The sequence below is a fragment of the Lepeophtheirus salmonis genome, chromosome 8 (assembly GCF_016086655.4).
Source record: "Lepeophtheirus salmonis chromosome 8, UVic_Lsal_1.4, whole genome shotgun sequence".
Classification (NCBI taxonomy): Eukaryota; Metazoa; Arthropoda; class Copepoda; order Siphonostomatoida; family Caligidae; genus Lepeophtheirus; species Lepeophtheirus salmonis.
Genome location: NC_052138.2, coordinates 2,684,969 through 2,702,021, shown reverse-complemented (window position 1 = coordinate 2,702,021; position 17,053 = coordinate 2,684,969). Strand labels below are relative to the sequence as shown.

Genomic DNA, 17,053 nt, shown 5'->3' with positions numbered 1-17,053 from the left:
AATACAAGTTTATTTGATAAATGTGTTCGCTATGATAATTTAGAAAACTTTCCATCCGAGCTCATAGAGCTTCTGGCGTGTCATCAAAGATGTGTGCAGTCTGTTATTGTCTTGATGATGTATTGTTGTTTCCTATTCACCAATGCTGGCACCTTCTGTTCGATCCCCAAGAAGGTAGAGTGGTTCACAGTGGAGAACATAATTGGGTATGTGGGGGGGATCGTTCAAACCACTGCTGTGCAACACGAACCAAAAGATTATCAGCCCCTTATACAGTGCAAATTTACTTGGTCGCTTTCGACAGATTTTCCCCTTTCAAGTAGTAAACACGTAAAATATGGCGAATTTCTTCGAGACGTCCTTCCTTGACGCAGAGTAATTCACGACTGAACTTTCCAAGCACAGTACTCTTCAAAAAAAAATTGTGTTATACAGTCACACATATACATCACTCTATCGTATGATCCGATGTGACCAATAATAAGCAAGATATACTTAGTTAAAAAAAGAGCGGGGAAATACGAAATTACTTTTTTTCCAACGTAATGTATCACAATGGGATCAATAATAACTCGCTTAACCGTATGGATCGATGACGTCATGGTTGTCAAGACATAGACTATTTATAAGTGCATTTATCATTTAATACTCTATAACAAGATTACATTCGAGTTCAATCAATTAGTATTTAGAGTAGACATAGATACATTTTTGTGGAGGTTGTTAGTTGGATAATCACTACCGTATGAAACATACTTAGGTATTTATACATAAATTGTCCCTCAGGTGAGGGAAACGGGAAAATAAAATGATTGACTATCAATTTTGCTCATTACATGAGTGACAATTTTGACATACAAAAATATAAATGATCATAATATTTGGTTTTTACTTTTAGACGTTTTTTCATTTTTATTTATGTTGGTTGATCTTTTTGCTGTGATTGTTACTTATATAATAAATAGTTATAATAATATAACAGAGAGAAAAATGACCAAGGTGGTGTGATAATTGAGAATTGACATCGCTGTCATTCCTGCCAACAGGGGTTCAGATAAACTGGGAAAATCTTTAAAGGCTTATAACGGACGAACTAGATGTGGTAGAAACTTCTTTTTTTATTATTTGATAGCTAGCTACATTTAATACATAATGAGAACCCCTTTCTTGATAATCTACACAGCGGAAGCTTTGGCAGGGTCGGGCGACCTCGTACAGATCCAGCTTAGCAATTGTACTGGTTATGGTTTTGCATTTTTAAGTTACATTCCCCGAATGGATCAAGTACCCCAAGGAAGAAATTAGACCCTCCAACAAGACAGCGCACCGGTCCACATGGCCAAAAAATATCTTTGCCACAAAATGTCCTCAATTTTGGAGACCAGATTTTGGGCCTGTAGACAGCTCGGACCTGAACCCATACTATTTTCATCTCTGGAAGAGGGTTGACCATTAGGCCTGTACCAAGTATCATTCGTCTATGGAGGCACTGAAGGACTCCATTACGAGTTCAATGTCAAAGCTGGATCCGCACGAGGTCGCCCGACCCTCACAAATCATCTGGTACCGTGAGTACGAGGTTATCAAGAGAGACGGATCTCAATATGAATAATTGAATTTCATTAAATGTAGCTTTCAAATAAAAACAAAAGATGGTTCTCACCCATCTCGTTCCTTCGATATAAGCCTTTGAAGATTTCCCCATGTTATTTGTTCCACCTTGTAGATCTTTGCTAGATACGGAGTAGGATTTGTGTTTATTTCCTATCTCTCATAGCTGATTGCAGCTGATTGCAGCTGATCTAATGACACCTCATGACAGTACAGCTGCATTCCTCTTCTGGGTTGATTTTTAGTTTTTTTGCCGGTAAATATTATTTTCATCTATGCTCATGAATAATGCAAAGTCCTTGTTGGACTCTGATCAGAATTGAGGATCGATATCGTAGTAATCCCTTGCTAAATATGCAGTGATATTTCTGTTTATTTGTTTTCTCTAATTGCTTCTAGCAACTGATCTAATAAAACGTCATGACAGCTGTACTTTTATCCTCCCAGTCATTCTTTAAATTGTCAGGTTGAACATGTTCAGTCTTGGTTCTTATTTTTTAATATTCTGCCGTTTCATATTATTTAAATCTATGAGTAGGACAGCCTTCACATGAGTTATATGGCTACCATAGGGGGAAAAGCTAATTTTTTGACCGTCTACTGAGGTATAACAGATTCAATAATATAATGAACGAAATACAACGAAGGTGGCGTGAGTGTATAATGATATTATTCTTATTGATTAATAATAGATAATATTATTTCATCTTAGTATAATACAATGCTAGGGGAATTTTCCACTCTTATTTAACTAAATAATATAAAAATACTCGTTCCCCTGGAAATTATTCTGATGACTCAAGTTGGGATATTACGATATGTAAAGGAATAGATAAGCAAAAGACTCTGATTTTTGCTGGATATAAATAAATATATAAAAAACGTAAATAAATCAGCTGTCTTCTCTAGTAGTATATTACATTTATATATGTAAGCCCTAATTGTTTCTATATAAATCCCTTCCAGGGTTTGACTATGTAGTCAGACTTGAACTTGATCCACACCCATCTTGATGGAAGCATCTAGAGACTGGACGGTCTTTTGAAGAGTAGCACACAATCTCTCCTTCCAGATACGTCAAGATAGAGTAGTCTAAGGGGTTCGTGTCTGGAGAGGAGTGCAATCACATGTTGAGGTCCCAAAAGTCCAGAAAGTTGCCTCTTAGGATTGTTTGGGTCTCAGCGGAACAAATGACGCACCGTCTTGACTGAAAACACATTTCACCGGCCTTTTCTCTGGCCCAAGGGAGCACTTTCTTATCCAAAAGTTCTATGTAATCATCTGTATTGACCGCCCCCTAATTATATATTTTTTTTCACGAATGAATAGAAAAAGGTTCAAGCTTCCTTTCTGAATCCTGGGACAAAATGTGGAATCCAATTCGGAGGCCATTTTAAGTTATTAAATGAAGCTGTATATTGCGACTTTTTCTTGATTTTTTGCATTGCAAATTTAGTTAATAAACTTTTTTCTCCAAGTCCTCACTTTTAAGTGAGCCAACTCTCCATTTTCCACCACAGCATTGGTCTGTGACTAATTCGATTTTAACCCATGGAGTTTTTATTACGTAAATATAACATTTGATTTTTTGTGCAATTGTATAGCCCTTAACATACAATATCATCACAGCACAAACCACACTAAATAAAATAACCATCAGAATATATACACGTATGAATAGTGATGAAAATCCGGTTTATTTTTAGCTGGCCCGTTTTATCCCCCTAATGCTTTATTTTTCAACTTTTCCTCAAAAATGCATCTACATTTAGAATCAAAATAGTTCGGTTCACTTAAAATAATTACGGACAAAGGCTGTTCTCAGATTTTCATACCGAAACCCAACACTACATTGTATTTATACAGTCCTTACCTAGAAAACAAATTTACTCTTCCTCCGAACATTCAAGTAATAATAGGTTGGGGAAAAGTAACTTCGTATTTTTTGCTTAATTTCAATGTTTTATAAAAAGTGTTACAATCATTCAATTTAAGGCAAGTATGCCCCTTTCTATTCCATAACTTCATGCAAACGAGAATCCAATTTCAGGATGCCCTTTCCGTAGAATCCGTTGTCCATAGTGGCAAAAAACTAGGACAACACATTCTCACAGACCTTTATTAAGGCGAAATTTGTACCCTCAAGCGTGTTGGCTATAGACAGGAACAGGTAGTAGTCAGTTGGTGCTAGGTCCGGACTGTAGGTTGGATGCACAAGAACTTACAATCCGAGCTCACAGAGCTTCTGGTACGTCATCAAATATGTGTGCGGTCTGTCACTGTCTTAATGAAACTCGATTACTTTCCTATTCCAGTTTCTTCTGCCAATGGTTCAAAACAGTTTTTTTAACCGAAAGAGTATCAAATCCGTATACATCGCAAATTTTCTATGTTGCCTTCACTGTGTTACTCCCTTTCGGATACAAAAACTGTCAAATATGGCAAATTTCTTCCTATGAGACTTCCACACTTGACGCACGATCATTCACGACTGAACGGGTCAAGCGCAATACTGTCCAAAAAGCGTTTGCAGTATAAACTAACAACTTTAAAACACTTTATCGCATAAATGCGATGTGACCAATAATGAACAAAATATACTTTGTTTAAAAAAGGGCGGGAAATAGAGAATTACTTTTTCCCTAAGCAATAATATAATCATAATAAATATTTGTCAAAATGACATACAAAAAAATCTTTGTTTATCTTTTTAGTAGGAAGAGAAAAGAAAAAGCGTTGTTCGTGACAAGTTTTTATTTTAGATTTGTTATTTTTATTTATTTAATCATAAGAAAGTGTTTTTTTTTCTTCTTCTCTCACTCTTTTTCCTATCCATTTTCTCATTCATTTGTTCTTTTGACCAACATCATACGTCTGTTTGCGTGACTAAAAGGTATTCCATGAGTCGATGCTGTATTAGATCCGCATTTCCCAACTGGGCCTCTCAGATTTGACAAATGACTTCTTTTTTTTATAAAAGTCAAACACAAATAAATAATTGACTAATAATCAAGATTGATTATTGCTATTCAAAGGAAATGAATACAATGAGGAAGCTAATGATTAAAGCAACTCTAGAGAATAATATTCGTAGCATCTCTATTAATAACGAGGAACTAATCTATCATGAATTAGTTACACAAGGGAACACTCATTTTGTACAAATGAATTAAAGGCAAAAAAGTAATTCATCTTTGAGCAGAGAGTCCAAAACTGATCTCAGTTTTTCTTTCAGTCATCTGAATTCTGAAATATCCAGGATTATACTCTGTAATTTGGGACTATTATCCTTCAGAGTCATTTTTTACCCTTAAAACAATCCCCAAATTAAAAATAAGATTAATAGAATATATTTAAAAGTGTTTTTATAGATTCTGTATTTAGTTCTGATATTTATATATTTCCATTTTTAGGCTGAAAAATGATACAAAACGACACTCTTCTTTAGACCCTTATAACTTATTCATAATACATAGAAAAATATTCCATGTATGTATAATTTAAAAGAAAAATATCTATCTCCAAGGATTTTTGATCCCATTTTGAAATATTAAAATTATCTAATCATCGTGAATTTATGGTTTCGATCCTGGTATCTCATTCCCAAGGACGGAGTCCACTCTCCTCCCTTATGAGGTTTGGTAGTTTTCCTCAGATGAATTCCTCTCCTCGTGGAATTTGAAATCTTAATTCCAAGATCTCTTGGAATTATCTTCCTTCGATTACCTTGATCTTTCTTTTACAGAACATGACGTCATAAAATTGGTATTTAAATTGGAAAAAATCTGATGCTAATGTTGACTATTTGCTAGTACACCCACCATAAAAAATGGGATCACTTACAAAAAAAAATGGAAAAAAGCATGTATGCAGAGGGGGTTGATGATATTTTACTCAAATATTAAGATGACGATGGAAATATCATCACAATTTTCGATAGTCCGGATTTGGCTTTTGTTGTGGTGATATCTCCAGTTTCGAAGACCACACTACTAATCAGTGGAGCCTCAGAAGAAAGCTCATAGACTCTTGGGTGTACTGGAAATGTAGACTCTTGAACGTTGTCAAATTAAGGATCGTGTGAATAAATTGTGATTTTTGTTTGGAATTTAAAAATCCAAAAATTGCAATTTTTTGGAAAATTATTTGAAAAATTAATTTTTTCTGAAAAAAAAATTAAAAAGCCTATAACAGCTATAAACAAAAAATTAAATTATAAAGAAAAAAATTACAAAAACCCATACCTATTCTCAAAAAATTACACTTTCTGAAAAAAAATTCTTAAACTAAATTTCAAATACCAAATTTTTTGAAGAAAAATTTCAAAAATTCCTATTTTTTTACAAAAAATTAAACTTTTGGAATTTTTTTTTAAACCCAGAGCCGTTCAGTAATAACTGATTTTTTTTTTTGGAAAAAATTTATAAAATCATATTTCAAATGTTATATTTATCGGAGAAATTTTTTAAAAATCCATATCTATTCACAGTAAATAAAATTCTTTGAACAAAATTTGAAAAATTAAATCAAATTTGAAATATTAAATTTTCTAGTAAGAATAAAAAATTGTTAATTTTTTTTTTTTTTTTGGGGACAGCCCCTCCAGCCTTCTCCCTGCGGACGCCCTTGTAACATATTATATGAAAGGGATTTCTTTCAATGGGAAAGAAAGTGGCTCTTACTCCTTTTTTTTTATTATTCCACAATTTTATATTTCTATTTTTTTCATGTCAAAATAAATATAAATCAATCACAAGTAAAAGAAAAAATATGTGGTGATAAGGAAAGGAGAGAAAGAAAAACACGCGGTAAAAATGTATTTTCTATGAGTATATCCCTTGAATTCATTTATCATATTAAAGATTGTCAATTCTTAAACAGCCAAAAGCACATATAAATAACATAAGGAATATTGAAATCACGTTACTATCGGCTTTGATCCTTTAGATTGAGTAAATCCATGGTCGTTAGTGTGGTGAACACTAACTGTCACTTTATATTGTAGAGCTGTGGAATGGCTACCCTATAATAGTATCAGTTGACATTTTAGATTAAGGTAGTCAAAGGGAGAAGAAACACATTTTATTATTTGACTTTTGCTCTTTTATCAATGAGACTGATGGAAGAGGGGAATAAACAGAGAATCACCAATCTTGTCTATTGCTTTTGAGCGATCTTCGACCATCACTAAAATTGTGGGAGTCCACCCAAGGACTGAAGGCCGGAATGTGGTCAGAAAAAGTGTTGGAAACTTCCAAGGGGTCCTCGTACGAACATAAAGAGGATGCCACATTGGTTGGTTACCTACTGGAACCAACCAATGTGGGAACTTAGGTCATGGTGACGCCCTAGCTGAAGCACCAAGCCACTCAGTTAGCAAGACACAAAATTAACTCTCTGGTAGGGCAAAATGTGGCCCCCACCCTTCCCCTATCTCAACCTTCTTGACTACCAGGTGGCCCATTAGATCTGGAGGAGTTAAAGAAAACAGCCCAGGCCAATTCCCATGAGGGTTCACGCAAAAGAGCTTGGAATTTCACACCAGACTGTCCAGAGAACTATCAAAAAGTTGGTGGATAGAGCCAAGTGAGTTTGGAGATGCCACTTTTAACAGCAGTAATGAAAGAACCCCATCACCTCTCTTGCAAGACTCTTTTGCATGAATCTTTTGAGTTCTCTTGAACTCTTTTTTGATACTTTTGGTGCCCTACACTCCAGATACTAATTCCTTTGAGGACACCTTTTGTGTGCATGTCCAGGAGAAGGTATTGATAGATGACTATATCTGCAGCGTACCGCCGCAGTCTAAAAGCCATCATTGGCGCTAAAGGCGATTACATTGATGATTAAGAGAGCTCAGGCACACATCAATTTACAGTATTAATGTTGGTGAAATACTATTGTTAATTAATAAATTGTATTTTGTTGAAGTTTAAAAATCAAAGTGTTCAGATTTTAATGGTATATGTACATATATTTAAAGAGTATAAAAAAGGTAATTAAACCATATAATTCTAAATATATACCAATCATCAAAAGAGGCTCATAGGAGCCTTTTTTGATCATACATAATACCATGTTGCCAGGGTTTTAATATATTAACACACATATTGAATCTTTTTTCTTATACTACTTTTATGAATATATATTGCTTCAATAATATATACATATATAGATTAGGGAGGTTTGTTTTCAACTTTTTTCGAATTTCCATTAAACTTTGTTCGAAAAAGTTATGATATTGTAGGAAAAAACACCAATTCAAAATTTCATTGCTGTAAAATGTCATTTTTAGGTAGCCCATCTCGTTCAAAGTTTGAAAGGAGTTCTTTATTTACTCAATTAAGATAAAAATAACGCATATATCATTATTTCTCATTTATAACTTATGATAGACATTATTATAATTAAAGTGAGATGTGCCACTTGAAGATGACCTTGTGTGGGGGTCGTACATTTATGTCGTCTGGGAAAAAGTACAACTTTGAACCCCCTTCCCTTCCCCTGTATGTGTTTGTCCAACAAACTTTATATCCCCATTATATTGCACATTGCAAAAAATTTAGCACCGAGTTTAGAGTACAATTGCTTATAACGTAAAAAAACACAATTTTTTTTATCCTCTGGCTTATGCAAATTTCATGGCTCATGGATTCCCACTTCGATAACTGCGTTATATTGCAAGGGCGTCCACAGAAGGTGGATTGGAGGGGCTGTAGTCACCCTCTGTTATGCATCTTTGCCATAACCTCCAAATTATTTATTTAGAAGAAAAAAAAATTAATACAAATTTTTTTAAGGGTAATTAGTTGTTTTTTTTTGAAATTTTCAAAAATTAAAAAAAGAACATCTCTGTATTGATGTAAGTTACCTCAAGACGATAATTCATATACTTCATATTAAAAGGGTTTTTGTTGATCAGTGAAACAGTGTCGTGATCATTTCTTGATTTAGAGGACTCCTTAATATCCCATATTTCTACCGTCACCCTATTCTAAAAAAAAATTAAATCTGTACCCCCCAAATGGAGAAAATGAATGTTTGACCTGCAAGACAATAACTAATCATAGGAAAATTTGATATATTTCTACTCTGAACTTGTCTAAAATATGTGCGCATTAAACGCGCATCATCAAATTTTCTACAGTTTTTTATCTTTTTTGCTCCCATATGACAGTTTTAAAAAATAATTCATGTATACTTTTTATAGGTTGGAAAAATGCCTATCAAAAATTATAATATAACTATTAATAACTTAAAATGTCTTGTCAATATTCATTTTTACTCTGAGTTTATTTTTATTTTTTCATAATTTGATCGAGATGTCCTATATAAATATGATCAGGTAAGACAATTTATTAATGACGAAAATCAAAATGGTAGAATGTTTTAGAGGAGAGAATGAATAATGCTCTTGACGTTTCATTAGATCAGCCACAATCAGCTGTGACAAGAAAGGAAGGAGAAAAGGATATAAACAAGGACATTTGCTAGAATTACTTCGATGTCGATCCCCAACTCTACTCAGAGTCTAACAAGGACTTACAATTATAACTCCACAACAAATCCTGGGTTACGCTCCGTCTTTTATGAGTACATATGAATTTTCAATTAGGTTTTGTATGTGCATATGCCCCAAGGACGCCCTTGATCTATTTGCCGGAGGATTGCAGTCTGTCAGCAGTCATTCACATCGAAGTTTTCAAATCCAATCTGCTCCCCTGGGCCATGACAAATTTCTCTGACGGCAACGCTGTCTTTCAGCTAGATGGGGCCCCATACTCAGACCTTCCTAGCTAACTACATCGCTTTCTGGGATACGAGCATGTGGCCACTATACAGTCTGGATGTCAAACCCCACGATTTTTCTTTCTCTCCACACATGGAGAGGAGGGCCTGTAGCATACGTCACGAAAACGTTGACGCCATCGATCCGAACTTCGATTGCAATACTTGCAACTATTTTTGCGAGAGGATTGTGGCCATCTGTGTACCCAATGGTGGCCGAATAGAATAAATTATAATTATTGTATATAGGAAGTTCACTACCCACGAATTAAATAATAATGACAACTGCTAAGGAAAAGAAAAATTCCTTCTTTAGATTAGCACTTCATAAAAAAACGGGGCAACTAAAAAAATACATCAGATTTTCATATTGTTTGACAACTTTTATGCACTTGCCAAAATCGAAATTCGAAAAAAGTTGAAAAACGAACCGTCCTACAATATATATAGGTATATCTATTGGATTTATGTGGTGTATATCAACCACCAACGCCAAAATTATGGCTTCTTCACTCCCTTTCCCCTCTCTTTTTTATCCAACTAAGTATGTATGTATACAAGTATGAAGACACTATGTCACAATAACAACATACGAACTACTTTGACAAACATAACAACAAAAAAAACCTGATTGAGAGAACATACTAGAAGGAAATAGCTTAGGAGTATAAAGGCATTGGGATAATGGAAGTAGGTAATTCAATAATTCAAAAGTTTGAGATATGGTTTGTTGGTTGGTTAAAAGTAGGGGCCTTATTTACTCCTGAAAGGGGGAAAAAATAGGGGTAAACCTTTTTCCCTCAAAAAATAACTTTTGTCATTAATTTTCGAAATTTTAACCTAGAAAAGTATTTATTTTGTAAACAGCTGTAGATTTTATTCATTTTTTTGTGAATAGCTACGGATTTTTGATATTTTGTTCAATTAAATTTAATATTTGAAAAAAAAATAAAAATAATAATAATATTTTTTAAAATAATTTTTCAACAATTTTAGTTTATTTAAACAGCTGTGGATATTATTAAATTTTTTCCAAAAAATTTCATATTTGAAATTGAATTTTTGAAAAAAAATTACCAGAACATTTCAATTTAAAATGATTTTTTGTAAGCAACGTTGGACTTTTGAATTTTTTTATCAAAATATTCAATTCTTTGTGAATAACTAGGGAATTTGGAATTTTTTTTCAAAAAAATTAATTTTCTCAAATTAATTTTTTGAAAGTGTGTGAGAAATACTTCCTTAATCCACCTTGTTAAGGTCTCCATAATTTACTATTTGAAATTTATTTCAAAAATTTTTATATTTCGAATTTAATTTTAGTATTTTTTCCCCAAAAAAATCAGTTTTTAAAAGAGCTCTGTATTTTTAATTTTTTTTTTCCATAAAAAAATGATTTTTTGTTATTAGCTGTAGGGCTTTCATTTTTTTCCCCAAAAAATTGTAAATTTTGAATTTCTTTTTTCAAAAAAATTCTAAAAAAATCCCCCAAAAAAAAAAAAAAAATAATCTTGCAGACGTCCCTGTAAAGTGTTAGGTAGGGTACGCAGCAGGTGGACTGAAGGGGCTATAGCTCCCCTAAATCAATGAATTTTTGTGTTTATCACTCCATAATTATCAGTTAGGGAAAAATTGTAAGTTTCATACCCATGAGAGTAATAAATATTTAAACGAGTATTCAAGCGAGTAGCGAGTAGTCAAACGAGTAATTTTTCTATAAACTCGAAATAATGGAGCAACAAAATTCTGCTCTTGGCACATCACTAAGTTCAATGGAAAGAATTTGACATTTTTCACTAATTATCCATCTTTTCTCTTCCCTAATTGATCAAAAACAATTTGTACAAATTGAGACATTTCATTGGAAGTTTGAGTACAAATGTATTACTTTGATTATATTCAAAATGTCATTGCAGCAAGATTTAGGCATCAACTCTTTTTTTTTGTGCAGGTGACGCTCCAATAGAGGTGTCCATGCTGACGGAAATGGTTTGTAAGAACATCTACAAACTGTTAAGAAGAGGCTAGACCACAACAAGACCATATGTAGGAAGGAGGGCTCCGGAAAAAATTCCCTCTTTAATGCAATGTCCTCTAGGACGCCCTGGAGCTGTTTCCCGGAGGATTACAGGCTCAAAGTAGCCATACACATCGACGTTTTTAAATCTAATCTGCTCCCCAGGGTCCTGGAAAATTTCTCCAACGGCAACACCGTCTTTCATCAAGATGGGGACCCGTTCACACAGCGAAAATTACTCAGACCTACTTAGCTAACAACATTGCTTTCTGGGACAACAGAATGTGACCAATATACAATGTGGACGTCAATCCCCGCGACGTTTCTTTCTGTTTCACATGGAGAGGAGGGCCTGTAGCATTCGCTGCCCTGAAGTTGACTCCATGAAGGCCTACGTCGACGAAGAGTGGGCATCCATGGACCCAAACAACGTTCCCAATACTTGCAACTCTTTTTGCAAGAGACAATGGTGAGATCAATGGTGGTCGAATCGAGTAAATCTATTTAACATTGGCTATGTATCCGAAAAGGAAACATATAGATTTTTGTTAAATGTATAATTAAAGAATGGGTGGCTATTTTCTTTTTTATTTCCAAGTTTGTAAGTTTCAAGGTTCCACCCGGTATAGCAAAAATAACTTCTGTACCAGCTTGCCTTATTGGTCGAACAGTTAATTTTTCAAAACAATTGTATATTAAAGTATACAAAACAAGAAAAGACTATGGCATGAAATGATATTAATAATTTGTTTCATATAATGAATAATAAATATTAATCCATTATTAAGCCCCCTAGGATTTTTATACAGTGTGCGTAAGAAAATCGTACCGTGACAGTTTGAGCTCCATAAATCATTTATTAATTGCAATGGATGTTCAGAGGCGTCCTCAAGGCGTGGCTGGAGGGGTTGTAGACCCCCAAATTAAGGATTTTTTGCTCTTTTTAGACTTTTCAGAATGAAAAACTTTACGCGAAACAAAGGGATATTTTTTTTATTTCATAAAAATGTAATATTTGATTTTTTCCCCAAAATATATAATATTTGAAATTTTTTTCCAAAAATTTAATATTTGAACTTTTTTTTCCAAAAATGTAATATTTGATTTTTTTTCAGAAATTTAATATTTGAAATTTGTACCAAAAATAATTTTTTTCTGAACAGCTGAGAATTTTTTAAATTTTCTTACAAAAAATTAAATTTTTTAAATTTTTTTTCAAAAAAAATCAAATATTTTGAATTTCATCCTGGAGACACCTAACTGTTTGGAGTGTGGGAGTGGAAATTCGTCGATCCCGTTCAAATGTCTTCGTCTCGACTTGTACGTAAACTAGAGATTTTAGGTTTGTTTTGTTTTTAAGAAATTCTTTATACTTTAATATATAGGAATATTAATTCATTTCAATCACTCAATCTTAATTAATTATTGAATTAGTAAGTGTTCAGATATCAATGGATCACCTGGTATATATTGTTCTTAATTAGGTGAATCTTACTATCAAAAAACGGTCTAGGATTTCCTTACGCACACTATAAACACTCTCCTCTTTTTTTGTTTTTTACATACTAATTTTTAAAATTGAGGTAGGGTTTTTTGCTTTCACTCAATCGATATCTCTTTTTTTATTGGAATAAAGAATTGGAAAAGTGATCCAAACTAAATAACCAAATAATAAATTGCCCTCCTGAATTATCCATCCTGCTGTACCTTTTAAAAATTTTAAAATATTCATTCGGATAGGGAAAAAACGAGTAAGAGCTTTCTAAATAAAAATACAGGGTTCATTATAATAATTAATTAATTACTCAAAACACGTACATTACAGATATGTCAATACAACAAAATCTAGGGAGAAAAATGGATTGTATCTAGATTCTATTTGAAAGAATATTATTATTCTATGTATGTAATAGAAATTAACCGTTATACCATAGCGCGTATACAGCTGATGTTTTACTTCCCACCACACTTTTTAATGTGAAAGAGTATGATTGGTTAAATGTTATATCAAAATTTATCTGTCTTCCCCAGCAGTCAGTACGATACATCAAATTGAAAATTCGAGCAAGTCCGATTACATAATGGTCTAACCTAATATTTTCTATTAACCTTCCAATAAATGACTCATATTTGAGTGATGTATCTCAATTTGTTCAAAAGTTATGGTCGTGACATAGACCTTTGACCTCTTAAAATTTAATAGCCTCTTACTCTAAGCATTTATGAGCCTCCTAGAAAGTTTAACTACAATGAATCTCTAAGTTTTACGTACTCCTTTTTATAAGGTGACAAAGAAACCAAGGCGGGAAAACATACTTCATTTGTGTTGGTAAAAATATAACCAAAACAAGATATTTTGCAATTATTATCCCGTGGATCTATAAGACAGATATGCCCTACATACTTAATTTTTGCTTATCTTTGTAGGTGCTTATAAAAAGAGCCATAAGGTACGCGCTTATCTCCTTTTTTATCGTCATAATACTCATAAAGTTAATCTTTATGAGTATTATGATATGGAGAAAGGGGGTGGGGGGATTTTGTTTGTCACCGTGAAGCACAAATATAGTAAGATAATGATAATTCATACCTTAATATAATATATTGGCATACTGAATAAATCACTACTATACAAAGATATCAACAGAGAATATGTATTCTCAAAGTAGAATTAAATTATATCTCTCTATTTCTTTTTGTGGGACTGTTGCGAGCAGAGATATGGACATAAATCAAATGATAATAGTGTGTACCGAACGTACATATGATTGTCTTTTTTTTACAAGAAGAGAAAGCCTCAAGAGGAGGAAGGGAAGTCAAAGTTTTAGAAGGGACTGGGAGAAATCATATACCTATGTACGCACAATCATACAAGGTTTCATGCCTATTTGTACATAATGTATATGCGTGATCATTTCTATATGTCTTTTTTCTTTCTATCCTATGATTATAATATGTATGAGAGTAGTAAATATAGCATACCAATGCTTATAACAATGGAATAATAATTATATATATGAAATGTAATCGTTTCAATAGGAGACGAACAATAATTTAGAAGAAACTTTCTTTTTCTTCATAAAGTGAAAGCCCTTCTTTTTTAATATATATATATAAGATGTTTTCAATAAGTAAGGTGAATTTGTATTTTTAGGGGGAAAAATATTTATTCATTCATGAATATTTATGCTGTCCCCTTCAAAGTAATCCCCCCCAGATAGAATAGACTTTTGTCAACGCTCTTTCCAATCCTTGAAGACCTTTTCAGTATAGCCTTGAGCTCGTTCAGATATACAGTCTTCCTCTCAACAACTCTCCGTACTTTCATAGGTCTCTTCAGTTTTGAGAACAAGAAAAAGTTACATGGGGCCAAATTCAGTAAATATGGTGGCTATATCATGATTGTGGTGTTGTTTTTGGGCAAAACATGATACGATTCTTTTGTTAAAATTAAGGTGTTGCGGAACAATCATCCCTGCCACTCGTCTCATCACGAGCTAAACGATATCTCAATACCTCAGTAACTTTCAAAAACAATTTTATTCACTACTTCAAAGTTTTCAATGTGCTTGGGTGTCCAGAGCGGGGCTCACCATTGGAATATTCCTGGCCTTCTTGGAAGAGTTTGCATCATTTCAATTTTTTTTAATACTCAGAACAGTTTCACCGTATGCCATTATCGACATTTAAAGTGTTTTGAAGCACTTAATTTCATTTTTACACTTAATTTGATGTAAATTCTTTGATCCATGCTTTTCAATGGCAAAAAATCCCCGAACACGCAAAATAATTCATTCCGTAGTGCTTCTCACAAACCAACTAAACATATCATATAGCTGAAACAGTAAACATATATATGTTCGGAGCGAATGTACACGCATACAAAAATCGAGCATACCAAATGTAATTTGCCCGCGAAATTTGAAAAGTCACCTTACTTTTTGAACCCACCTCATATACGCATGTGTATAGAGTTCCATCCTTAACTAGTGAGAATAATAATAAAACTGCCGACTTACCTCACCGATCTGATCATGTTTTGAGAAACGATCATAGTCAAATATGTTAAACATGAGGGTCTTATCAAAAGTCTCTGCATATGGGAGATTCTTAAATTCAAAGGTTTGGTTGAAGAAGGGATTCAGGGTCTTGCGGTGAACTTTCGTCTCATACTTTTTGAACCCTTTGGTCTCCGGAATGAGATAGATTTTTACATAGGGGTCAGAAACGCCTCCCATATCCATAGCAGGTAAATCGGAGGCTTGAACAACTTTGACGATGAGGGTCTGTGTATTGAAATCATATTTGATTTCATACTGGAGACGACCCAGAAACTCACCCTCCCCATCTTTCTTCCCTTCCTCATCCTCCCCTTTGATCTCTTCTTCGTCATTATCCACGAGAGCGTCCTCGTCATCCTTCCCGCTACCATCCGTCCCCTTTCCACTGCCGTCACGCCGCTTTTTGCGGAAGAAACGATACACGCACCAGCCCACAATCCCCAAGATCCCTACAAGTAGGACCGAAAGAAGAACGAGGACTTGCCAGGTGGACATCCCCGTTGACTCCTCGAATTTGTGCTCCAGGTTCATGAGGGGATTTGCTGGAGGAGGGCTGGGAGTGGAGACTACTTCACGAGGGGTGCGGGGTGCCATCGTGAAGAAGAAGTAGCAAAGTCTCTGTACTGCCTAAGTAATTCTTCTTCTCCTCTCTTCTATTCCTTTTTACAATAGGTACAAGTTCTGGATATTCACAATGGGTATAGGAATCACGACGATGATACTTTTAGTCTTTGGGCCTTTTTGTGTTCGTTCATTTAGTTTTTTTTTATTTTATACTTGATCATGATGAGATGAAAAAGTAAACTAATCGACGCGGGACTTTCCTTCAACGGGACCAAAAAAAAAAGTAAAGAGAAGAGAGGGGGGGGGCTACCCTCCTTTTTCTTTTCTTTCAAATAAAGTTCTCCGTCGGAGCAAAAAGAAACGAAAAATGGATTCCTTTCTCCTTTTGTGTTTCCCCTTTTTCTTTTTCCATTATTTTATACTCCGAAGTGTTTTTAAATATCCAAGTACACGCTTTTTGAAATAAAATACAATATCTTATTGTATTTATCTTTTCTTTTATTCTTTTTTGACAAAAAATTTTCAAACAATTTACGTTTTTATATATGTGGAATGTTGAACACATATTATATTATTAATTCTCCCGTATAATTAAATTAATTTTCCGCTCTCCTTCTTCCTTCATCTTTTGTATATTGAATACTAATAACGTACTCAAATATGAAGGCAAAAACTATATATTACCTTCTTTCTATCCTTCTTATTGATAATACTCATATAATATATGTACATACAATATACTCAAAAATGGAAATGAAACTTAGTTCTTTAGCTGACTTTGAAGTCTTTTTTTTTTTCCCAAAAAAAAAAAAAAAAAAAAACTTTTGAAATGTCTTCATTTTCTTAGTTTTCTACTTCAATTTTATTCGTTTTACTTTTATTAAGTGTACTTTTGAAGAAGCAAGCATTTTCTCCTCGGTTTTTGAGGAACAGAAGAATCTAAGGAACACAAAGAGAGAGAGAGAGAGAAATACCAAAAAGTTTGTAGATCTAAAATTATTCAGAATAAAAG

At 33.6% G+C, this 17,053-nt stretch overlaps 1 protein-coding gene across 1 annotated transcript in view; it reads right to left on the bottom strand.

Moving 5' to 3' along the window:
* LOC121122990 (synaptotagmin 1) overlaps window positions 1-16,308 on the bottom strand; it is a 50,199-nt gene extending 33,891 nt beyond the window's left edge. The window contains exon 1 of the mRNA XM_040718072.2: window positions 15,436-16,308. Within this exon, the coding sequence (XP_040574006.1) occupies window positions 15,436-16,071 (636 nt within the window). The 5' untranslated portion in view covers window positions 16,072-16,308. The remainder of the gene's footprint in view (window positions 1-15,435) is intronic.
* Between the last annotated feature and the right edge of the window lie 745 nt (window positions 16,309-17,053).